Genomic DNA, 25,442 nt, shown 5'->3' on the forward strand with positions numbered 1-25,442 from the left:
AGACATAGACATGCTTTTAAAATTTTTAAAATTTATGTAATTACAGTGAACTCTTCTGAGATCAAGGATAAAGAGATACCACCCTAGTTTGTATAGATGGCTCTATTAATTGTGGGGAATATGTACAAGGGGGTTGAAATTAATGTTAAGGACATGCTCCTGCACGTTGACAAGAATTGTCTGGTATGTGATTTTACAATGGAAGGAAAGCTATAAAGATAGTTAATAAAATATTTACTTGGTTTAAACATCTAAAGAATAAAGCCTTAAAGGAGTGTCCAATCTCCATTTTTCATTTATTAAAAATGTTGGTTATAGAATAGCAGCAGCATTTTAAGTCACTCTTATACTGAGTAATCAGCTTACTTATGAGAGCAGAATACACTGAAGATTAGCTGTTATTATTAAATATAGGACAGAAAGAATTTTTAAAGGTATCCCTTAGCCTGGCACAAGTGGCACACACATGTAGTCCCAGCTATTCAGGAGGTTGAGGGCAAGAAGATCACTTGAGCCCAAGAGTTTGGGGCCAGTCTAGGCACTTTATCAAGATCCCATCTCAAAAAAAAAAAAAAAAAGTATACCTTTACCAAATCCTGAAAAAGTTTTAAAATATGTCTTCAAACACAACTAGAATTTTCCAGCACTCAAAAGATGAGCTTGGGTTGGAGGTATAGCTCCGAGGGTAGAGCACTTGCCTAGCATGTGCCAAGCCTTGGTTCAGTCCCCAGCACCAAAAACCAACCAACCAACCAAACAAACAAAAAAACAAAAGATGAGTATCACTATTGATTACAAACCAGGAAAACACTAGATTTTCACTAGTACAGTTTGGATAATATTTTGCTGTTATTTTTAGTCATTACTTCAGCCATGCAGGTAGATGTACTAATGAATACTCTATTAGGCAAACCAATGTTAGCTTACATCATATTTTAAACACAACTTTATATTTGCCTAAGTGTAGACGTGCCATGATAGATATATGTTTTGTAACTAAATTCAAACCCTTCAAAGTTTCACTTATTTGTATTTCCAATATGAACTGGTACAATTATATTTGCCCATTCATAAATAACAGGAACAAAAAGACCCAGAGATCCAATCATTGAAACCAGAAGAAAAGTCCACAGAAACATCCGGTCAAGAACCTGGGCTATGAATTTCCAATCTTCAACAACCTGTTACAAAAATAAAAATAAAAACACATTAAAATAAAAAGTTGTGTAGATATTTAAAGATATAACACACTAAGTTAGAGGGCAATCATTTACTGCCTCCAAACAGTATGACTTTAGGGTTCAGGGACAGAACACCCTGGTGGTCTATAACAAATACAACCTGTTCAAGCTTGAAAAGACATTATAAAATTTGTTCCTTTACATATCAGCCTGTAATACATTACGAGGTTTGAAGATTTTTTTAATAAAGTGCCTATACTACTTGGATATTTTGTAATAAACTAAAAAATAATGTATTTTTAGTACTTAGGGTTTTTTAAGTATTTATTTTTTAGTTGTAGTTGGACACAATGCTTTTATTTTATTTATTTTTATGTGGTGCTGAGAATCGAACCCAGAGCCTCCAATGTGTTAGGTAAGCACTCTACTGCTGAGCCACAAGCCCAGTATTTAGTTTTTTTTCTATTAACTTAATCTTGGCTAGTAGTTGCAAGAATGTAGTGTAATTTTTTGAGAGACAACGGCTTGAGGTTAATTTTATATCAAATTAAAAGTTGGTTCAGAATAATCCACATTAGAAAGCTATAATCTTCTCCCCCGACCACCAGCAGTACATTTTTATACTACTTTTGTACTACTTTATTGACTTTTGGATTTCCTAGGGACTATTTTTATCTAAACTCATGAGGATGGAACCACTGGCTCTGGATCCAGCTTCAGGGATACCCTTTAGGAGTCACCTGGAGGGAAGAGCCAGCTGAGCCAGCCACTGATCACTAGAAGCTCCCTTTCCTAACATGCCATTTCCTTGGGGGTGGGGTGGGGTGAGAGGCAGGGTTTCCCTCTCCCTGAGCCTCTGTGAAGCACAGGATCCTTACAGAAACAATGCTCCCAACTTGTGGGATAGTTTAGAAATTCAGGGGATTCTAAACACACCACTACTTCTCTGCTTCTAAGTTTTGTCTTGGAAATAAAACTTATTTCCTGGTCCTAGTTTATAGCCCTTACTGTTTCTGCACAATTCTTTGTAGTCATTTATTAAATTCCATCTCAGTCTAAATCATTATCTAAAATAAATCCACTTTTCAAGACTCCATTAATTGGTAGCTTCAGACCTTATAAACTAATTTAATTATACTACCATCAAATAGAAACTTTACAAATCCACAAGCATTAAAAGTCATTATAAGTGCCAGGCACAGTGGAGCATGCCTGTAATCCCAGTGGCTCGGGAGGCTAAGGCAGGAGGATTGCAAATTCAAAGCCAGCCTCAGCAACTTAGCAGGCCCTCAGCAACTCAGAGAGACCCTGTCTCTAAATCAAATATTTTAAAAAGGCTGGGGACATAGTTCAGTGTCCCTGGGTTCAATCCCTGGTACAAAAAAAAAAAAAGCTCATTATAAGTAAGCCAGGTGCAATGGCATGTGCTTCTAGTCCCAACTACCAGGGAGGCTGAAGCAGGTGGATCTCTTAAGCCCAAAAGTTTGAGGCCAGCTTGGCAACATGGCAAGACTCTGTTTCAAAACACAAAACAAAAAAAGTTTACTAGAATTGTGTGTGATATATCCCTTTTGGGAGGAAGTTATTTTTCCTCTCACTCCCAATCCCCATACTAGGGATTACACCCCACCCCCGCCCCCAAGCCATATCATCATATACCACTAAGCCATATCCCCAGCCCTTTTTTAAAAAATATTTTTTTAGTTGTAGTTGGACATAGTATCTTTATTTTATTTACTTATTTTTATGTGGTGATGAGGATCAAACCCAGCACCTCACATGTGCTAGGTGAGCATTCTATCGCTGAGCCACAGCTCCAGCCCCATTACTTTTTACTTTGAGACAGCGCCTCACGAAGTTGCTGAGGCTGGCCTTGAATTATGATCCTTCTGTCTCAGCCTCTTGAGAAACTGGGATTTGTAGGTGTGCACTCTGGTGCTGGCTGTTATTTATTAGATTTGTTCTATTTCCTACCTACACCTGCTAGAAAACTTTCCATTAAAAACAAAAGCTTTAGAAATTAAAATTTATATAATTTTTATGGGACCATGTAAAGTTAATTCAATTATGAAAGTATCGTTATAGTCATAGCTTTAAAAACATTACACAATAGAAATGAAGAAAAACTGACACAATTGAAAATTTCAAACATTTTGGGAAAAAAAACAGTTCAATATTACCACATTGGTAAAATGTACATATGTTTAGCTCTTATATTTTAAATGTTAATTAAGCTTAAATAACAACAAGTGAAACTTGTTTTCTATAATAAAGTCTTAAAGTCTTAAGCAAATTAAGCATATTATTAAGCACTATTACTAAGTTTCATATGAACACTTTGAACTATAATAACTAATTCACAAGAACACCTTACTCCTTTTAATTTTATTAAAATTTCTTATTAATGAACCACAAAAAATTTTTTTCTAGGAAAATATCTTGACTGTATTTTTAAAGAGCCTACATTAGGCTCCTTCTTTTAAAAATAAAAGTTTTGATAAATTATAACGCAATTGTGCCTGCTGATTATCATTGAATTCAGAAGCAAAGTTACTGAAGATAAAATTAAGACAGTATCTTAATTAATGTCGAGATTACTATTCCTTTGAATGCATACCAATAAAATTTCTTTTAAGTTACCCAAGATGCTGCTGGGAGAAATGGAGAGAAGTATAGTTGCCCCAGAGATGTAGAGATGCCCCATTTTTGCCAGGGTTTAATGGAAACGGGTTTTAATATTTTTTTTAGGATTTTTTTTTTTTTAGTTGTTGATAGGCCTTTATTTTATTTATTTATATGCAGTACTGAGAAACCAACCCAATGCCTCACACTTGCGAGGGAAGTGCACTACTGCTGAGCTACAATCCCAGCCCCCTAATTGTTTCTTTGTTTTTTTTCCATATTGGGCATTATGGGGATTAAACCCAGGGTCTTGCACGGCAGTAGGCAAGCACTCTACTGCTGAGCTACATCCCCAGGCCATAAGATTTTTTAAAAATAGCAATGTATGCCTCAGTCTATGCTTAGTCTTAATGGTCATGCTGAATCATTACAGTCCCCTCTTAGAATCCAAGCAGAACTGCATTCATAAACACATGTCACAGACCTCACGGACATCATTCTCCTTCATGACATGTCTTGTAATGTAGCGAATAGAATCAAGTGCAGCTTCCAACGTGTTTCTTGAAGATTTTGGTTCACTACCACTCTCGGTTTCCTTTCTTTGAGTGAAGTACCTGTCTACGTGACTTCTCATGCAAAGCAGTTTGGGAAGCTTGTGAAGAAATATCTTGCGGACCCAGGGTGCCATAGCGTTGTGTGTTGAGGAAGAGCGATGGTGAATGTTAATGGCGAAGACAGTCACCATAATTGATAGGGTCACAAAAATCATGGTGAACACCAGGTACTCTCCAATCAGAGGTATTACTTTAGAAGAGGAGGGTATGATCTCTTCAATAACCAGAAGGAAGACAGTCAGAGAGACAAGGACCGAAGTGCACAGACTAATCTTTTCACCTTCATTTGAAGGAAGATAGAAGACAACTACTGTCAGAAATGAGAGCCCAATACAGGGTATAATAAGGAACAAGGTATAAAAGAGAGGCAGTCGCTTAATTACAAAGGAGTAAGTGATGTAGGGGTACCAGCAGCAGCTGTCAGTTCTGTTTCCTTTGCTCCCCGCTGCACTCACAATTTCCCATTCTCCATTATCAAAAAAATCTGTCTTGTCTACATCTTGGTCCTCTAGGATTATATCAACCTGAGATCCATCGTACGTCCAAGAGCCAAATTTCATGGAACAGTTTTGGAGATCAAATGGGAAAAATGTGACATCAATAGTACAGGAACTTTTGTAGTTTGCTGGCTGTGTCCAGGTGACAGTACCATTGTACCTGACAACTGTTTTTGTACTGGCCCCTTCAAAACGTCCATCTGCACTAAAATACAAACATGTTCAGTAACAAAAACAGAAAATACAACTCAATCATGCACTGTATAAGCCAAAAATAACTGACAGCATGAAATATTTTAAAATTACTACCTGCTGTACATAGGGGACACTGCTCTAGAGATCTTCCTTAAACATCTGACCCTACTGGAACTGAACAACTTCTACATGTTTTCCAGGACTGAAAAATCCATACTTTTCATTTTGCAATTTTAGCGGTTGAAAGAACCTCACTTTACACACAAAATAAAATCAGGCTATTTATACACAGGACATGCACAGAGCCAGAACCTGAATTCACATTCCTAGACTCCCCACATGGAGTTCTTTCTTCTCCACACAAACACTGGACACTTTCCACGGTACCTGGAAAAGAATGCTCCCCCTGGGCACAGCCCTGGAAGACAGCAGTGCTTGTTGGGCTCTCCCACAAGTAAACTCCTATGCTGAAGAAGCCTAGTAAGAAGCTGTACCCCAACACATGATTTGTTTCAAAATTGTGTTTATCTTCAGATTCATGTACCTTTTATACAGTACTCTGTAATATATCTACGTGTGGTATAAAAAAGTCTTTAATTACTGAGAGTAATTAAAGAAAGTTGTAGCACATTACCTCACAAGTTTGTTTACCCTTCTCTATCAAGAAACATGGAAGTGCACCAATAAAAAAATATGTGGAAAGAAAAAAGGGAGGTCAAAAGTTTCAAAAGATTATTTTTACACAGCATTGTGTCAAATGCCTTTTTGCAAATAAGACAAAGTACTTTAGAATGAGCACAAATTTCCTGATTTTCCCCAGAGTGGTCCTAGAATAAGAAATGAAATTGGTACCCAAAATTTTCCTCTCCCCCCAATTAAAAAAATCCTCCAAATATACCGAGGCAGGATGCCTATAAAGATGGGTTAATAATTAATCCAATATTCCTTATCACAGGAAAATGACAATACAGTATTTAAATAAAATTAGAAGGATGCTTTTGAACATAATATGTGACCACAACTAAAAAACAGACCCCAAAATCTGGAAACCTGCCAAATATGTGGAGGATAAATAGGAATGTCACACTGCTTTGGTGTGAAGCCCTACCCGACTACGTGAGAGCTGTGTGATCTTAAATAAGGTGTAACTACCCTAGGCCTCCATTTTCTTATCTTAAAATGAATATACTCATATCCAATGCATGAGGTTATTGTGATTATCAAATTACATAAAGCATGTAAGGCATTTACTAGCACATTACAGACACATGGAATTTCACCATATGTGTAAGCCAATAACTGTGGTTATGTCTAATTTCCCCCATTCCTTACACCTTCCTGTACTTCCCAAACCTTTTTCAAATTTCAGAAATCAGAGAACACTTTTATGATAAAAAATAGTACACACAAGAAAAAAAGGAGGAGTCACAGAATCTCTTAGTAGGTTTAAGAAACAAAGGAACATAAAATCTAGTCATATATAGCTCAACAATTTTCAAAGGGGAACAAATGACTGCTGCCTGATAGTAATACAAGTTTTCTTTCAAAAATATAAAATGGCATTTAGAATATAACTTACTTATCAAACAAAACAATGTCTGGGATCCAGAGGGAGTCTGAAGGAACACGTATAACTTTTATTCCACCATAGTCATCAGGGTTCCATCTTAATTTTACATCTGTCCATTCCTTTAAAATGAAGAAATCTGCCTCAATTCCAAACCAAATAATAGTCAAAATAGTGAAAATTATACTCTTTGTCAAGTCCTGAAATTTTAGACATGAAATCATCTTTGCCCCCAATACAGAAAACTCAACTCCATCTCTTTGATGTGGGCACTGAAGCCCAACTTCTAGGTAGTGGCTCTGGCTATGGACTCAGGGCTCATGGTCCTCATGAGACACAGGAGACAACCAAAGCTGGTGCACTCATGGCTCCATGCAGCACCTCTTCTCCCACCAACTGGCCATGCCCAGGACTTGAAGCCATGGGCCCCAAGGTTCAGAGGAAACATTCTCGTTTCCCAACTGCATCGTCACTCAATTTGGCTGGACTGGTCTGTGCAAAGGGAATTTGAATTTATTACACATTCCACACATTTAAACACCATATCAGCCTCCATGTAGTAACACTTCCGTGATCATATCAAGGTAAGAGTCACATGCCAAGAAAGGCACATCTGCTTTTTAGGAGTTTCAGGTTAGGGATGTTGGTAATAGGCATAAGAATTAGGAATGGTGGAATTAACAAAAGGGAAGCACTCAGCAACTATTGAAGGCATACGTATGGTAGCCCAGTAAAATGCAGACCTTCATATAAAAGGCACTCTATGTAAAAATAACGTATTACATTCTTGTCCACTCCCATCTCAGAGTTAAAGCCAACATCCTTGCAGTGCGCTATGAGCCACTATTCCATTAGTCTCCCATTACTTACCCCTCACCATGTCTCACTCATTTCTAGCCACATTGGCCTTGCTACTCCTTTAAGTGAGACACATCCCAGCCTCAGGGCCTTTGCACTTACTGGTCCCTCCTGGAATGTTCCTCCCTAGGTACCCACAGGGCTTTCTTCTTCTCCTCCAAGTCTTTGTTCAAACTTTGCCTTCCAGGTGACATTTTCTCTGAACATTCTGCTTATTAGTATAGTCCTTAACATTCCCTAACCTCTTTCAATCAACATCTAGCTGATTGGCTCCTCTGCGGTGATGCTCATTGGGCTGTTTCCCTGCCCTTTCAGACCACGGAGCTGCTCATTGGGGGACTTTTTTGGCTCCTCCCATGCGGCCCAGCCAATTGGCCTCAAGAGCAGGAGGATTGTGTTCTCCAAGCTCATCAGCTTCTAAGGTACTTGTTCCTTTTCCTCCCACTAGAATGAAATTCCATGAAGGCAAGGATTTTGGAGTTTGTTTTGTTCACTAAAGTTTCCCCAGTGCCCAGCATACAGCCTGACACACAGAAGGCACTTGAAAAATATTAACTAATTAACAAGTATTTAACTTGAAAAATATTAACTGATTCAACATAAGAATTCATCTACTGTCATTTTTCTATATTCGGTCAATTCACCAAGACCACATATTCATGTCCCTTTGTGCTGTAAGCCTTGTGGTAATTGGTGGTGCCAGCTTCTAGCTGGACACCCATTTGAATGTTATACATACCTGTTTCAACCAGACATTTGTTGTCATTAACTGATTTTTCTCATCCTATGAATAAAAATTGAAATAAGATTATTGCAATTATAGAAGCAATTCTTTAAATAAAATAAGAAGCGTTATGTTTTTATACAAATATCCTCCATATAAAATTGACATTCTGCTTATCACTCTGGTTCTCTAGAAAATTAGTATTCTTTTCCAGCCTAATTTCACATTATTCCTTTCAACATACTTTGTACTTCAGATAAACTACCTTAAAGCATACCATTGGCATTTTTAGATTTAACATTCATGGTATCAACTACTATAATTTCCTCAAATTTAAGACAGAATCTAAGATACATAGCATTATTCTATTTGCTTAGCACCAAAAGGAAGAGAAGCTATCAATGAATTGCAAGCAGTCATTAATTATAAGATATATTCTAGTTCAGAGATGGCAAAATATGGAAAAGCATGCATCTTAGGATTAGTGAGACATGGCATTTCTGTACATTGTCAAGGGACTATTCCTTGTGGGCAAGAATTTGAACTTCCCTGTGGGTCTGCTATGTAGAAAAAATACGGATGTCTAAGCATTTCACAAAGCCTTTAGGTCTTACTTTTCTAGAGAACCTGGGGTCCTTAAGACTTGTCACTTATTCCTCCAGCTGTCAAATCTTTGCTGTGCCAGCCCTTCCCCAAATTTTCAAGGCCTAATTAAAGTGATATTTTCTCCTACCAAGTTTTACTGAAATTTCATGGAGTCAAATGAACAAGCCAAATTCACCATAATCACCAACCACAAGTACACTATGTATAGGATATGAGGCTAAGCAAAGAGAGCCACAGCAGTGAGAGGCAGCTGGGGAGAGAATACAGTGTAAATAGCTCGGGTAGCTGAAGGTTACCCTTTCCCTATTCTATCCCAACAGCAGGAGGAGACTTGAAGGAAGCACATCCCTAGGGACAAAAGCAGCTGTGTGACATCCACACATAGGAGGAATGATTGCTAGGAATCAGCATAGCCATCCATCTTAAGATGTAGTTCCCAAGAGCAATTTTCTTTAATTAAAACACAAGAGTTCAGGGGTCGGGATGTAGCTCAGTGGTAGACTGGCATACACAAGGCCCTGAGTTCAATCCTCAGCACCATCCAAAAGCAACAGAACACAACAACAGAAAGAGCTGGAGAGGACCTAGAGACCTCATCTACTATAATTCCTTCCTTCATTCTCCAGGTATAGAAACTGGCCCAGTGAAGTGACTTACCTAAAATCACACTAGTCAGTGATAGAACCAATTCTAAAATTTGAATCTCCTAAATCTAAACCTTATCCCACCAGCTCTACTGCCCACCCCAAAGTCACACACCATCCAGAATAACTGCTAATCCCAGTATGAGAATATTCCTGTTCCACAAAAGTTCTAAACAGAGGTATTTATATTTAGGAAAGTTTTGGTAAATATAATTCCTATGATGCTATAGGGCAGTAGGTCATCTTTAAAAGTGATGAATGAACCCTTTTTCTAGAAATGTGAGCACATATTTTGCTCTCTGATTAGAACCCAATCAAACCTTGGTATTTTCAACTACCAGTAATGCAGATTAAAAAATAATTCATAAGGAGTTGAGGTTGTAGCTCAGTGGCAAAGTGCTAGCCTAGCATGTGTGGGGCACTAGGTTCAATCTTCAGCACAGTATATAAATAAATATAACTAAAATTTTTAAAAATAATAATCCATAAATTTGCAACTAGCCTCAAAGATGAGGCGGCTAACCCATTACCACAGGGGATGCATCCTAATTTAATGTGGCTGCAGCTATCTCCTGAGCATCTATAATGTGCTCTGCAGAGCGAGGATGCAACAAAATGAAACTGAGTGAGGACAAGTGTGGACAATACCCAGGAGGAAAACACAAAATAAGTGGAGAAGATTAAACTACATGTAAGCATATCAGAAGTTTAAGTGGTAATAGTTTTTTAACCTGATCATAAAAATATAATATTAAAACAAACAAATAAACATGGAGATATTTATAAAAACAGAAGCAGGCACAGTGGCACACGCCTGTAATCCCAGCGACACTAAGAGGTTGAAGCAGGAGGATCCCAAGTGAAAGCCAGCCTCAGCAACTTTGGGAGAACCTGTCTCAAAATAAAAAACTAAAAAGGGCTGGGGATGGAGCTCCGTGGTTAGGCACCCCTGGGTTCAACCCCTGGTACTGAAAAATAAATAAAAAATAAATACATAAAGAGCAGGATAACATGTAGGAAATAAGGTAGAAATCTACAGAAAGTTCAAGGGAGAGCTACCAGCATGATTATAGAATTGAGAGACCCCAATGATGAAAGGATCATAAAAGCACTTAGAAGCAATTCAATGAACTTTCTGTTTTCAACCCCAGGACCAGTCACCCTCATCTTCTATGACTCCAGACCCTCTTGTAGTCACTGACATTCCAACTTCTCTACTGGACTAACTTTATTCTTTTTTTTTTTTCTTACAGTACTGAAGATTTAAAAGGGGTGCTCTACCATTGAGCCACATCCCCAGACCTTTATATTTTTTTTATTTTGAGACAAGGTCTTGATAAGCTGTTCAGGCTGGCCTTTAACTTGTAATCATCCTCCCTCAGCATCCCGTGTTGCTGGAATTATAGCCATGCACTGCTGTGGTTAATTTTACCACTTTCTACAAATGTTCCTCAAGGATCAGGTTCCTACTTTTCTTCACTAGCTTTAAAAACTAACCAAAGTTTCAACACTCATCCGCAGCCCGCAATTCCAAATTGATATCCTTAGTCTCTCTTTCACCTCAGAGCTGTTTTTGACTTCCCCAGGGCTAGTGAACATTTTCTTTGGAATGAACACCTCAGATCACAAAGTCATCATCCCCTCTGCCATACTCCCAGAGCAATCTTTCAGGTTTCTGTTCCTCTTCCACTCTAGGCACCTAGGGTTCAAAATGTGCCACCTGGCCTGGAAAGGCGGCACATGCCTGTAATCCTAGTGGCTCAGGAGGCTGAGGCAGGAGGATCGAGAGTTTAAAGCCAGCCTCAGCAACTCGTCAAGACCCTGTTTCTAAATAAAATACAAAAAAGGGCTGGGGACCTGTCTCAGTGGTCAACCGCCCTAGGTTTAATCCCTGGTACAAAAAAAAGTGATACCTCCTTCCACATTCAGTGGTCAAGTTCTATTATCCCCTCTATGTGACCTAACTTGTCTCTCAAGTTTCTTCAAAACCATGTATGTTACTCACTGATCTTCTAGAGAACTGCTTTTGCCATATCTAGTGACTGTTGGATCTCTCACCCATTCAGCATTTACCATGTGCCAGACTCGGGGTTGGACACAGGAATAAAGCTAGCCCTGCTCTGCAGAGCATACAAGCACCAGTGGAATGGGCACTATATCAAAGGGCAAGAGACTACCAGAGGACCAGACTGTCTTGGAGTCTGGGAAAATTTCACAAAGGGTCTGACAGTGCATTGACCTTGAGGAATAAATGCCTCATGCCAGAAGGAAAAAATTATCAAGCAGAAGAAATGGCAGAAACAAAGGCAAGGTGGTATGCAGGGATCACTCCTCACCTGCCCAGCCATTCAGTCACACCATTTTCCTATGTAGCAGGGCTCCCAACATTAATCTGATCTAAACAGCTCCACAAAAAGGCTCAGTATCACTGACAAAGCTATTATTATACTGTTCCTTCTTTTTAAAAATATTTTTAGTTGTTGATGGACCTTTATTTTATTTATTTGTGGTGCTGAGAATCAAACCCATTGCCTCACACATGATAGGCAAATGCTCTACCACTGAGCCACTGAGTCACAACCCCAGCCCATTGTTCCTTTTCTTTTTTTAAGAGAGAGAGAGAGAATATCTTTTTTGTAGATGGACACAATACAAAGCCTTTATTTATTTATTTATTTATTTATTTATTTTAATGTGGTGCTGAGAATCAAACCTGGGTCCCCCCCCCCCCCCCCGTGCTAGGCGAGCACTCTATCGCTGAGCCACAATCCCAGCCCCATTGTTCCTTCTTATTAAAGTATTTTTACTCTCTTCCATGTCAGCTATAAGGCCAGCTCAACTGGCACCTCCTCTATCCTGCCTTCTTTGATAATCTCAATCATCATGATAGATCTGAAGTCCCAGCTATTCATGCCATCATGATTTAGTACTTCAGTATTCTGAAGTGACTCTACAATAGCCTCAACCAGAAAGAAAGATCTTTGAGAGCAAGCCCCACTTTATCTTACTTCCTACTTTCCTATCTTTATTTAATATCTCCCATACCAACTAGCAAAGGGTCATATGTATTCACTGATTTCTCTGGAAGCAACTAGGTGACATATATCATCATGCTAGGGATCAAACCCAGGGCCTTGATGAACAAACACTGTACCACTGAGCTACACCTCCAACCCCTGACTAACTGCCTTTCTTAAGAAAAGGAGAAATTCAGATATTTGTGTACAAACATCATCATTGTTATTTACAATAAGAAAACTGAACAATAATCTGCTAACAATAGGAGAATGGATTTTTAAAAAGGAATTTCATATAGCCATTATAGTAGGGAAAAAGTCAGCAATCAAAATCGTATCTAAAAATATTCTAATTTTATCATACACACACACACAAAAATAAATATATAAATAAAACTGTCTAAAACAACCTAACAGGTTAACATTAGTCATCTCTGGGTGGTAGAATTAGAATATATTTCATTTGTATCTTTTGCACTTTAAAAATTCTCTATAAACTGTGTGCAGTGATATATGTCTGTAATCCCAGCAACTGGGGAGGCTGAGGCAGAGGAACACAAGTTGAAGATAAGTCTTGGCAACTTAGTAAGATCTTTTCTCAAAATAAAAAATAGAAAGGGCTGAGGATGTAGTTGAGTGGTAAAGTGCCTCTAGGTTCAAGTTCTAGTACCAAAAACAAAAGAAAAAGAAAAAGAAACCAACTCTACAGAAATCATGCATTACTTCTCTAATCAGAAAATAATGACACATCTATAAATGTTATTTTAAAAAATACATATGTGAAAAAAAAAAAATATATATATATGTATATATATACACACACACATGTTGACCTATTCTGGGAACATAGCAGGGAAATAATGATTAGCATGACCAGGACAAGAAGAAACTACCTTAAAAATTAGTGTGAATTTTTAGTTTAAATAGGAAGGATCTCTTGGACAGTGAAAGTTATCAAGGAAACTTATTCTCCCTTGTGAATGTCACATGGAAAAGTCTCTGTAATGTTGTAGTGTGATACTGAGACAATGACCTGTTGAGATACTTTTTGGACCTAAGAATCTATAATTCTAAAACTGTTTTTTCCTCTTAAATTTTTTGATCTATGTTTAACACATTTAAAGAGAAACTTTAATATAAAATGTTTCAGTATCTTTGCATTTGTGAAAGACAAACTTATTATCATTGCCAAATGAGATAAAACAATTTCCAAATTATACAAAACCATATAAACACATTATGTCTGTGGCACAGTAATTATTTTTTCCTGAGTTCCTTGAGGAAAGGCACACAACAGACTCTCATGAAATTGGTGTGATAAGGAATATGTAATAATATGCACACCTACCACATCCACTAATTGAGATATTGCAAGGCCAAACTTGATTTTTATTTTGTCATTCAGGTATTCCACAGGACGAACCCATCTTTCATAGTCTTGAAATAAATCCTTAAACAAACTGTCTTCATGTCTTGCAAGAGAGGATGGTTCAGATAATCCTGTGTATAACAAATTTTTAGAAGTTATTTGTATTTTATGAAATTAAACATTATTAAAGATTCAACTATTATGAACGCAGATTTTAAATGGAATATTAATACAAACACTTGTGATCAAATAAGGGTCATTCTGGCTCAGATATAATTCTTAAGTTAAATCAGATTACCAACTATGGAAATATGCTGAGTTCTTTAAGAAACAGTACAAATACAGCATAATTTAAACTCTAAATACTAAGTAAAGGGGATATAGCTCGGTGGTAGAACTCTTGCCTAGCAAGCAAAAGGCCCTAGGTTCAGTCAACAGCACCACAAAAACAAAAAACAAAACAAAATCTACATAATAAAAGCTTTTCTATTGTCAGAGCTACAGAGATTGCTGAGAATAAAATTCCACACCTAGAAAACAAATACACTGAAGCAAAGTCTTTTTATCAAGTGTAAATTTAAAATAAATATGTTAGTGACATAATTTTATATATGAATATTGAATGAATTATTTATATTTGTCATATATTTGCTACACTTTTGTATAAAATCACTTTAGGACCTAATAGGAAAAACATTTACTTCAAACAAAAATGTCACTGGGCCAGACACAGTGGCCATGCCTGTAATCCCAATGACTCAGGAGGCTGAGGGAGGAGGATTTCGAGTTTAAAGCCAGCCTCAGCAATTTAACAAGGCCCTAAGCAACTCAGTGATACCCTTTCTCCAAATAAAATATTTTAAAAAGGGTTGGGGATGTGGTCAGGGGTAAAGCACCCCTGGGTTCAATAAAAAAAGTCACTGGTGAGGTGGCGGCCGGGTTCGTGGGGGCCCTACTTGTTTATTTATTTATTTATTGTGGGTGCCTCCGAGTGTGCGCGCGCTCTCACTGCTCGGCGGGGAGGGGGTGGGGGGAGGGCCCGGGAAAAGGGGGAGTTGGAGCCGGGGTCGAAACGCCGCGTGACTTGTAGGTGAGAGAACACCGAGCCCGTGGCTGCAGCCTCCGCCGCCGAGAAGCCCTTGTTCCCGCTGCCGGGAAGGAGAGTCTGGTGCCGACAAGATGGCGGACGGGGAGCTGAACGTGGACAGCCTCATCACCCGCCTGCTGGAGGTACGAGGATGTCGTCCAGGAAAGATTGTGCAGATGACTGAAGCAGAAGTCCGGGGCTTATGTATCAAGTCTCGTGAAATCTTCCTCAGCCAGCCTATTCTTTTGGAATTGGAAGCACCACTGAAAATTTGTGGAGATATTCATGGACAGTATACAGATTTACTGAGATTATTTGAATATGGAGGTTTCCCACCAGAAGCCAACTATCTTTTCTTAGGAGATTATGTGGACAGAGGAAAGCAGTCTTTGGAAACCATTTGTTTGCTATTGGCTTATAAAATCAAATATCCAAAGAACTTCTTTCTCTTAAGAGGAAATCATGAATGTGCTAGCATCAATCGCATTTATGGATTCTATGATGAATGCAAACGAAGGTTTAATATTAAATTGTGGAAGACCTTCACTGATTGTTTTAACTGTCTGCCTATAGCTGCCATTGTGGATGAGAAGATCTTCTGTTGCCATGGAGGACTATCACCAGACTTGCAATCTATGGAGCAGATTCGGAGAATTATGAGACCCACTGATGTCCCTGATACAGGTTTACTCTGTGATTTGCTGTGGTCTGACCCAGATAAGGATGTTCAAGGCTGGGGAGAAAATGATCGTGGTGTTTCCTTTACTTTTGGAGCTGATGTAGTCAGTAAATTTCTGAATCGTCATGATTTAGACTTGATTTGTCGAGCTCATCAGGTGGTGGAAGATGGATATGAATTTTTTGCTAAACGACAATTGGTAACCCTATTTTCAGCCCCCAATTACTGTGGCGAGTTTGACAATGCTGGTGGAATGATGAGTGTGGATGAAACTTTGATGTGTTCATTTCAGATATTGAAACCATCTGAAAAGAAAGCTAAGTACCAGTATGGTGGACTGAACTCTGGACGTCCTGTCACTCCACCTCGAACAGCTAATCCCCCGAAGAAAAGGTGAAGAAAGGAATTCTATAAAGAAACCATCAGATTTGTTAAGGACATACTTCATAATATATAAGTGTGCACTGTAAAACCATCCAGCCATTTGACACCCTTTATGATGTCACACCTTTAACTTAAGGAGACGGGTAAAGGATCTTAAATTTTTTTCTAATAGAAAGATGTGCTACACTGTATTGTAATAAGTATACTCTGTTATAATATTCAACAAAAGAAGTTAAATCCAAATTCAAAATTATCCATTAAAGTTACATCTTCATGTATCACAATTTTTAAAGTTGAAAAGCATCCCAGTTAAACTAGATGTGATAGTTAAATCAGATGAAAGCATGATGATCCATCTGTGTAATGTGGTTTTAGTGTTGCTTGGTTGTTTAATTATTTTGGGCTTCTTTTGTTTGTTTGTTTTTGCTAGAATAATGGCAACTATTTTTAATTTTTTTTCTGAAACATTTTTAAAAGTGAAACATGGGAAGAGCTTTAAAGACATTCACCAACTATTATTTTCCTTTACTTATCTATTTGCTCTTACTAAGAAAACATGCCTCATTACAGTAAAAGGAGTTTTAGAGATTGATAGTTTTAAAAATATGCGAACTATCCAATAATTTTTAATCAAACAGTTTGGGCATACTTACAGCTGATAGTGAATATTTTGCTTTTTACAGAAATTGCCACTGATTTGGATTTGTGCACTCTAATTTTTAACTTATTGATGCTCTATTGTGCAGTAGCATTTCATTTATTTTTAAGATAAGGCTCATATAGTATCACCCAACTAGTTGGTAATGTGATTATGTGGTACCTTGGCTTTAGGTTTTAATTCGCACGAAACACCTTTTGGCATGCCTACTTCCTGATAACACCCTCACCTGCATCAGTTTTGTTTTTGGGGTTTTTGTTGTTGTTTGTTTGTTTTTAGATCCACAGAACATGAGAATCCTTTTTTGACAAGCCTTGGAAAGCTGACACTATTTTCCTCCCTCTGTACGAAGGATGTATTTAAAATGGATGCTGGTCAGTGGGACATATTGTCAACTATGGGTATTGGGTGCTTCACTGTCTAATATTGCCATGTGAATGTTGTATACGATTGTAAGGCTGTGTCACTAAAGATTTTAGGTGAAAGATTTATACAATGAAAATTACAGAACCCTAAAGAAGGACATAGAAGAAGACCTTAGAAGATGGAAAAACATACCCTGCTCATGGATAGGCAGAACTAACATCATCAAAATGGCGATATTACCAAAAGTTCTCTATAAGTTCAATGCAATGCCAATCAAAATCCCAACAGCATATCTTGTAGAAATAGATAAAAGAATCATGAAATTCATATGGAATAATAAAAGACCCAGAATAGCAAAAACAATACTAAGCAGGAAGTGTGAATCAGGCGGTATAGCGATACCAGACTTCAAACTATACTACAGAGCAATAGTAACAAAAACAGCATGGTACTGGTACCAAAACAGGCGGGTGGACCAATGGTACAGAATAGAGGACACAGTAACCAATCCACAAAACTACAACTATCTTATTTTTGATAAAGGGGCTAAAAGCATGCAATGGAGGAAGGATAGCATCTTCAACAAATGGTGCTGGGAAAACTGGAAATCCATTTGCACCAAAATGAATCTGAATCCCTATCTCTCGCCGTGCACAAAAGTTAACTCAAAATGGATCAAGGAGCTTGATATTAAATCAGAGACACGGCATCTGATAGAAGAAAAAGTTGGTTATGATCTACACGCTGTGGGATCGGGCTCCAAATTCCTCAATAGGACACCCATAGCGCTAGAGTTAACAAATAGAATCAACAAATGGGACTTACTCAAACTAAAAAGTTTTTTCTCAGCAAAAGAAACAATAAGAGAGATAAACAGGGAGCCTACATCCTGGGAACAAATCTTTACTCCACACACTTCAGATAGAGCCCTAATAACCAGAATATACAAAGAACTCAAAAAATTAGACAATAAGATAACAAATAACCCAATCAATAAATGGGCCAAGGACCTGAACAGACACTTCTCAGAGGAGGACATACAATCAATCAACAAGTACATGAAAAAATGCTCACCATCGCTAGCAGTCAGAGAAATGCAAATCAAAACTACCCTAAGATACCATCTCACTCCAGTAAGACTGGCAGCCACTAGGAAGTCAAACAACAATAAGTGCTGGAGAGGATGCGGGGAAAAGGGCACTCTTGTTCATTGCTGGTGGGACTGCAAATTGGTGCAGCCAATTTGGAAAGCAGTATGGAGATTTCTCGGAAAGCTGGGAATGGAACCACCATTTGACCCAGCTATTCCCCTTCTCGGTCTATTCCCTAAAGCCCTAACAAGAGCATGCTACAGGGACACTGCTACATCGATGTTCATAGCAGCTCAATTCACGATAGCAAGACTGTGGAACCAGCCTAGATGCCCTTCAATAGATGAATGGATAAAAAAAATGTGGCATTTATACACTATGGAGTATTACTCTGCATTAAAAAATGACAAAATTATAGAATTTGGAGGGAAATGGATGGCATTAGAGCAGATTATGCTAAGTGAAGCTAGTCAATCTTTAAAAAACAAATACCAAATGACTCCTTTGATATAAGGGGTGTAAACAAGGACAGGGTAGGGACGAAGAGCTTGAGAAGAATATTTACAGTAAACAGGGATGAGAGGTGGGAGGGAAAGGGAGTGAGAAGGGAAATTGCATGGAAATGGAAGGCGATCCTCAGGGTTATACAAAATGTCATATAAGAGGTAAGGAGGGGTAAGTCAAGAGAATACAAATGGAAGACATGATTTACAGTAGAAGGGGTAGAGAGAGAAAAGGGGAGGGGAGGGGAGGGGAGGGGGGATAGTAGACAATAGGACAGACAGCAGAATACATCAGACACTAGAAAGGCAATATGTCAATCAATGGAAGGGTAACTGATGTGATACAGCAATTTGTATACGGGGTAAAAGCGGGAGTTCATAATCCACTTGAATCAAACCGTGTAATATGATGTATTAAGAACTATGTAATGTTATGAACGACCAATAAAAAAAAAAAAAAAAGAAAAAAAAAAGTCACTGGTGTGGCTGGGATTATGGCTCAGTGGTAGAGCACTTGCTTAGCATGTGTGAGGCACTGGGTTTGATTCTCAGCACTGCATATAAATAAATAAAATAAAGGTCCATTGAAAACTTTAAAAAAAAAGTCACTGGTTTATTTATCATCAAGTACACAAACACAGGAATTATAGTAGCTATCAGAGATGATCCTTCTCCAATGTAAAAGAAAGCATTTGAAAGAAAACTAGCACTCTGACAGAATTCTCTTTTTATTACGGTAGACCATGATTTCTGTACAAAGCTATTAAAAAGTTATCTGGTGACACTTAACTGAAAGAAATCCATTTCCTGATTCTCCTTCACTGCCTATTATTTCATTAATATAGCAGCCTCAAGGATTTATGTCCTGCTTCCCTGAGCAGTGCAAGATTTCATCTATAAATCCCACAGTTTGTGTCACGCCTCCCATAAATGTCTCCTTATGAGGGAATGCAGCACAGCATTTGCCATTTAGATTAAATTAGAATACTGTACACTGGAGAGTCATCTTAATATTTAACAGCTGTTGATTTTAGAGCTTTAAGTTAAAAGAACATTACTGAACCATTTTTCCTCTTTTAATCCTATTTTAAAGATTTATCATCTCTGAAATGCCAAAAATTTAAGGTTGTTTAAATGATAAAAATAAATGAATGTCTTTCAATTGCATCTAAGAACCATTTTTGCCTTGGGGTGGAGGGGACAAACTAATTTGAATTGTTGTCTCAAATTGTGTTTGAAAGATAGATTAGGTAGCGTATACATAAAATAATTCAATCCCAGCATTCTGCCTAACGTTCAAGATACTGCTTGGTGAATACCTCTGTAATACATCCAATACTAGAAATATCATTTTCTTAGCACACTTTACAGAAATGGCAGGCACAAATGCCAGTAGTATTTTAGCACAACCTCAATGGTGAACTCAATTCTACTTAGTGGTTATGTTTTTTTAGTTGGTTCTAAATGTTTTAAGTTTATGCTGCTTGGAATGTTAAAAAGGAGACAATACAATGTATTCCCCTCATTTCACAAATGGGATATGACCAGAAACACCAATGCTACAGAGCTCATTAATGGCAGAATTCTGAAGGACACCCAAGGCTCCCATCAGCCTCTTGCTCTTGTCACCCTAATATCTTCCATCTTGAGTCAGCTTTCTAGAAAAGCATAATTAGTGCCTTATCCCCTGAGAGCTTTATCCCACATGGATCTTTGCTCACTCATTCATTGTTTATTGGACATGTGCCTGGTATCAGGTGCTGGGAACACACTGATAAACAAAACAGCATCCACATTTGCAGTCCAGCAGGAAAGAGTGACACAAACAAACTCAAACTGAAAATACTTTTTTAAAAGTTGTTGTGAATAATTAACATTTGCTTATACTACTCAAAATACATACATCAAATCAGTGACTTTCAACCTGGGTTACTTAGAATTTACTTTTCACACAACGTTTGACCACATTATATACTATTTTGTATGATTTGCTATGTACTATTTTTTTTTTATTATATGAATCTCATATCTCCAAAGATAGCAATGTCCTGAAATTCAGGAACATTTCTACATTTTGACATCACTATAGCTAAGTATAAATCTGGTCACACTGGTTACTTAATGCATTTTAGTTTTCCTTCCCTTCTTTGACTTGAAAATACTTGATTTTGAAAAAAAGGAAACCTGGAGGAAATACTTGCAAATTGTACATCTGGTAAGGGGTCTATATTTAAAATAAAAATGATTATAAATCAATGATAAAAGACTCAATAAGCCAATCAATAACTCAAAGATCAAAACTGAACTTTAAAATGGGCAAAAGGTTTGACAAGACATTTCTTCAAATAACAATGGTAATAAACACATGAAAAAGTGTTCAACCCCTTTAGCTATCAGGAAAATGCAAACAGTGAGATTCATACACAATAGGATATCAATAATCAAAAAAGATATAATAAATAAATGCTAGAGAGGATGTAAAGAAATTTGGACTCTCATGGTATAATCGCTATGGAAAGCAGTCTGGCAGTTTTTCAAAAGGCTAAGTATAGATTTACCAAAAACTCAGCAATTCCAAATGAAAACAGATGTTCACATAAATACCTGTACATGCATGTTCACAACATTACTCATACTAGCTAAAAGCTGAAAACAACTCAGATGTCCATCAAATGAAAAATGGGTAGAAAAAAATGTGGTATATCCATATAATGGAATATTTGGACATAAAAAGGAATGGATTACTGATACATAATAGAACATGGATAAATCTTGAAAACACTAGGTGAAATAAGCCAGTCACAACAGACAACATATTGCATGATTCCATTTATATGAAATGTCCAGTATAGACAAGTCTATAGTTACAAAAAGTACATTAGTGCCAGGTGTGGTAGGGCACACTTGTAATCCCAATTACTCAGGAGACTGAGGCAAGAGGATGGCAAGTTTAAAGAAGCCTGGACAATTTAGCAAGACCCTGTTTTAAAATATTTTTTTTTTTGGTACCGGAGATTGAATTCAGGGGCACTCAACCACTGAGCCACATCCCCAGCCCAATTTTGTATTTTTATTAGATACAGGGTATCACTGAGTTGCTTAATGCCTCGATGTTGCTGAGGCTGGCTTTGAACTTGTGATCCTCCTGTTTCAACTTCACTGAGGATTACAGGCATGTGCCACTGTGCCCAGCCTTAAAATAAAATTTTAAAGGGCTGGGGTTGTAGCTCAGTGGTAGAGCATTTGCCTACCACATTCAAAAAAGCCTTGGGTTCCATCCCTAGCAACGAAGAATTTTTAGAAAGAGCTAAGTAACCAGGTACGATGGCATAAACCAGTAATCCTAGTGACTCAGGAAGCTGAGGCAGGAAGATCACAAATTTGAGGCTGTGTCTGAACTGAGACCCTGTCACAAAAACAAAACAAAACAAAAAGGAGTGGGGATAGCTGGGGATGTAGCTCAGTGGTAGAGCATCTACCCAGCATTGCATGACACCCTGGGTTCAATCCCCATTACTGAAAAAAGACAAATAATGATTGCATAGTGTTGAGGAGGGAATGGTTTTGGAGGAGATAATGAAAATGTTCTAAAAAGCTCATTGTGATAGCTGTACATCTCTTTGACTATGCTAAAAACATTTAACTTTAAATTGGTGAATTATATAACGTGGATTATATGCAATAAAGCTGTTGAAAGGAATAAGGAAAGGTCTTTATGACTGAGAAGCAGATGTACAATTCAGGAATAAATCAGAATTAAGAAAATGTAAGAGTACAGATAACATTTAAAATTTGAAAAACTTTAGTTGAACATAGTTAATTCATAAGTTTTCCTGTATTTTTAAAAAGTTCATTTATTCTTTTTTTAGTTGTAAATGAACACAATACCTTTATTTTATTTTTTATGAGGTGCTGAGGATTGAACCCAATGCCTCACATGTACTAAGCAAGCACTCTACCATTAAGCCACAACTCCAGCCCAGTTTTCCTGTATTGATAATATAAATAAACCTAATATACAATGTCACTGCATTTATTTTCCTTACCCTTAAGTGTTTATACCTTTCCCAGGAATCATCTATTTTTGATAATTTTTTGTTTTACTTAAAATACCTTTTTTGATCAATGCTTTTAATAAAATATGGTATGTAATAAAAATGTCAACTACACACTTGAAAAATATCAATAGCTAACACACGCACACCCTTTATAAGTGAAGAGAATGAAGTTCTAAGAGGTGGTTAATTGCCTAAAACCATACAGCTGAAGTCAGGTTTGTCAACAAGGCCTATATCAACTGATCCCACCTTTTTAGGGTAAATGCCAGGTAGTCACAGAACTGTAATGGCAATGCAGGTTAGTCTCTTTCCCCTTATTCAATAGGCTTCTTGAGTCATATAAAATGAAATTAGGGGCTTTTTATGTGTAAAGATACAGAGAAACATTTATTTTCTTGATCATAGACATGCCCCCTCCCCAGAGAGAGGCATGCTTTTGTTAGAGAAAGGTTTTGACAACCCCCTTGATAACAATGGTCCAAAGGATTAGATAAAGACAAATTCTGTTGCTTTCAAACACCAAAGGTACAAATACAAATTGCTGCTGACTTTTTATTTTCCTGGTATTTTCTTTGGAGACAGGGTCTCACTAAATTGCTGAGGCTGGTCTTGGTGCAATTCTCATGCCTCAGCCTCCCAAGTCACTGGGATTACAGGTATGTGCCACTGTCCCAGGATACCACTATATTTTTGAAAAGTAATTGTTCAATATTTTAATCTTGCAAAGTTTATAAAATGTAAATATATACTCCCTTTATCCAGTAACTCCATATCTGACTCTCAGAGCAATAAAAGAATATAAGGACAAATGTATAGAATGTTTACTGCAATCAATATTGTGACAAAAACCTAGATACACCGCCAAGAGGTATAAGCAACCTAAATGTCTATTCACTGAAAAGTGGCAGATAAAATATGGTATATACATATACAATGGAATATAATTCAGCCTTTAAAAGGAAAGAAATTTTGATACATGCTATAACATGGGTGAACCTCAAGGAATTATGCCAAGTGAAACAAGTTGATCACAAAAGACAAACACTGTATGATTCCACTTATGTGAGGTATCTAAAGTAGTCAAGCTTGGTAGAAAGAAAGTAGAATGTGGCCCATGGACTTGGGATGGGAAAATGGAGAGTTACTTATTCAATGGGTATAGGGCTTTTGTTTTACAAGATAAAAAATTTCTGGAGATCTGATACACAGCAGTATGAGTATATTGAACATGATCCAAATGCACACTTAGAAATGGTTGCCAGGTGTGGTGGTGCACACCTGTAGGGTCAGCTATTCAGGAGGCTGAAGGAAGAGAATCACTTGCGTCCAGGAGTTTGGAGCCAGCCTAGAAAGACAGTGTCTCTTGGGGGAAAGAAAAAAAAGGTTTTCAATGATAAACTTATGTTTTTTACTACAATTAAGAATATATTTTAGGGGTTAGGTGTATAGCTCAGTGGTAGAGCACTTACATAGCAAGCATAAGGCTCTGGGTTCAATCCCCAGGAATGTATACAGAAAAAAAAATTAATTAAAAAAGATACTTTCACCCAGGAAAATGGCATCTCAACTTTTAACAACTACAAAAGAAGTTTGTAACAAATAGCATCAAATAAAAGCTTATAAGTTTAGAGATTTTCATGGAGTACTAATTGAAAGGAAAAAGGCACAGAAGAGAGTATAATACTATTTGTAAAACAATGAATAAAATCTATATATAATCACTAAATTATATATGCCTGAAGTATGATAGTAGAAGCAAAAGTGACTCCATTTTATTTTATGACTTCATCCTGTAAAACAACCATGCCAAGTAAAGGGTCAGGACTGGGGCAAGATGTTCTTTTCCTTTTGCTATAGAAACCTTTAAGAACACGGAACTACCTAATGGGGTATTGTTTCTATAACTAGGGTAACATGGCTTGTTTCTGTAACTGGGGTGACTGGGCTAACTGTGACTGGTTAGGCTTCCCACCGCTTGACTGCACTGTCCCGCTTCTGTAACCTGGCTTGCTTGCATTGGCTAGACCCCCCAAACATCCCTTTTGCGGTTTTCAGTCTTACAGGAGTGCCCTTGCAATTGTTTGGGGCTGATCAGGGGAATAGCTTTATGTTCTGGTCAGCCGCCACTGGTGTGCTTCAATAAAGGCTTGATTCGATTATATATGAGTGATCTGGAAGTCAGTTTATGAAACCCCAGGATGAAGCTTTAACTATAACAGAAGAAAATTGTGGAAGTTTGCATAGTATATGAACAAAGATTAATAAAGAGATTTTTTTCAATTTTTAGTTGTAGTTGGACACAATACCTTTAATTAATTAATTAGTATGTGTTTTATGTGGTGTTGAGGATAGAACCTAGTGCCTTACATGTAGTGTTAAGTGCCAAGGCAAGCACTCTACCACTGTGCTCACTCTGTCACTCCTATATCTTCCTGACTTTTCCTCTGCCCCTACGCTAGTGCAGGGAATTATTTTTCTTCTATCAAGTAAAAGCTCTGTCCTTATGTTATGCAGTCTGGGCCAAGTTTCTTCTGTTCCCCACTACATTCCAGGCTTTTAAAACTCAAAAAGGCAAAAATGAACTTCTTCTCACCTCTTTCTGCTGTCACAGCATGTCCCTTCCCTGAAGCAAGGGCACAGAATACCTAGCTTGAGCAGGTACTGAGAAGGGCCAAAGGTAAAGGAAATATCAGGAACAAAAAAAAGGCATTGATATTTCAAA

At 37.5% G+C, this 25,442-nt stretch overlaps 1 protein-coding gene and 1 pseudogene across 1 annotated transcript in view; one reads left to right on the forward strand and one right to left on the reverse strand.

The window, feature by feature from the left end:
• Positions 1-1,019: 1,019 nt before the first annotated feature.
• The window catches only part of Chrna5 (cholinergic receptor nicotinic alpha 5 subunit), a 43,808-nt gene continuing 19,385 nt past the window's right edge, over positions 1,020-25,442 (reverse strand). Inside the window, exons 2-6 of the mRNA XM_077799703.1 lie at positions 13,874-14,025; positions 8,274-8,318; positions 6,689-6,798; positions 4,288-5,119; positions 1,020-1,181 (exon numbers count right to left, since the gene is read on the reverse strand). Coding sequence (XP_077655829.1) covers positions 1,020-1,181; positions 4,288-5,119; positions 6,689-6,798; positions 8,274-8,318; positions 13,874-14,025 — 1,301 coding nt within the window. The remainder of the gene's footprint in view (positions 1,182-4,287; positions 5,120-6,688; positions 6,799-8,273; positions 8,319-13,873; positions 14,026-25,442) is intronic.
• On the forward strand, positions 14,926-17,053 carry LOC113197213 (serine/threonine-protein phosphatase PP1-beta catalytic subunit pseudogene; annotated as a pseudogene).

This window comes from Urocitellus parryii, chromosome 6 (genome assembly GCF_045843805.1).
Source record: "Urocitellus parryii isolate mUroPar1 chromosome 6, mUroPar1.hap1, whole genome shotgun sequence".
In the NCBI taxonomy this organism is placed as follows: Eukaryota; Metazoa; Chordata; class Mammalia; order Rodentia; family Sciuridae; genus Urocitellus; species Urocitellus parryii.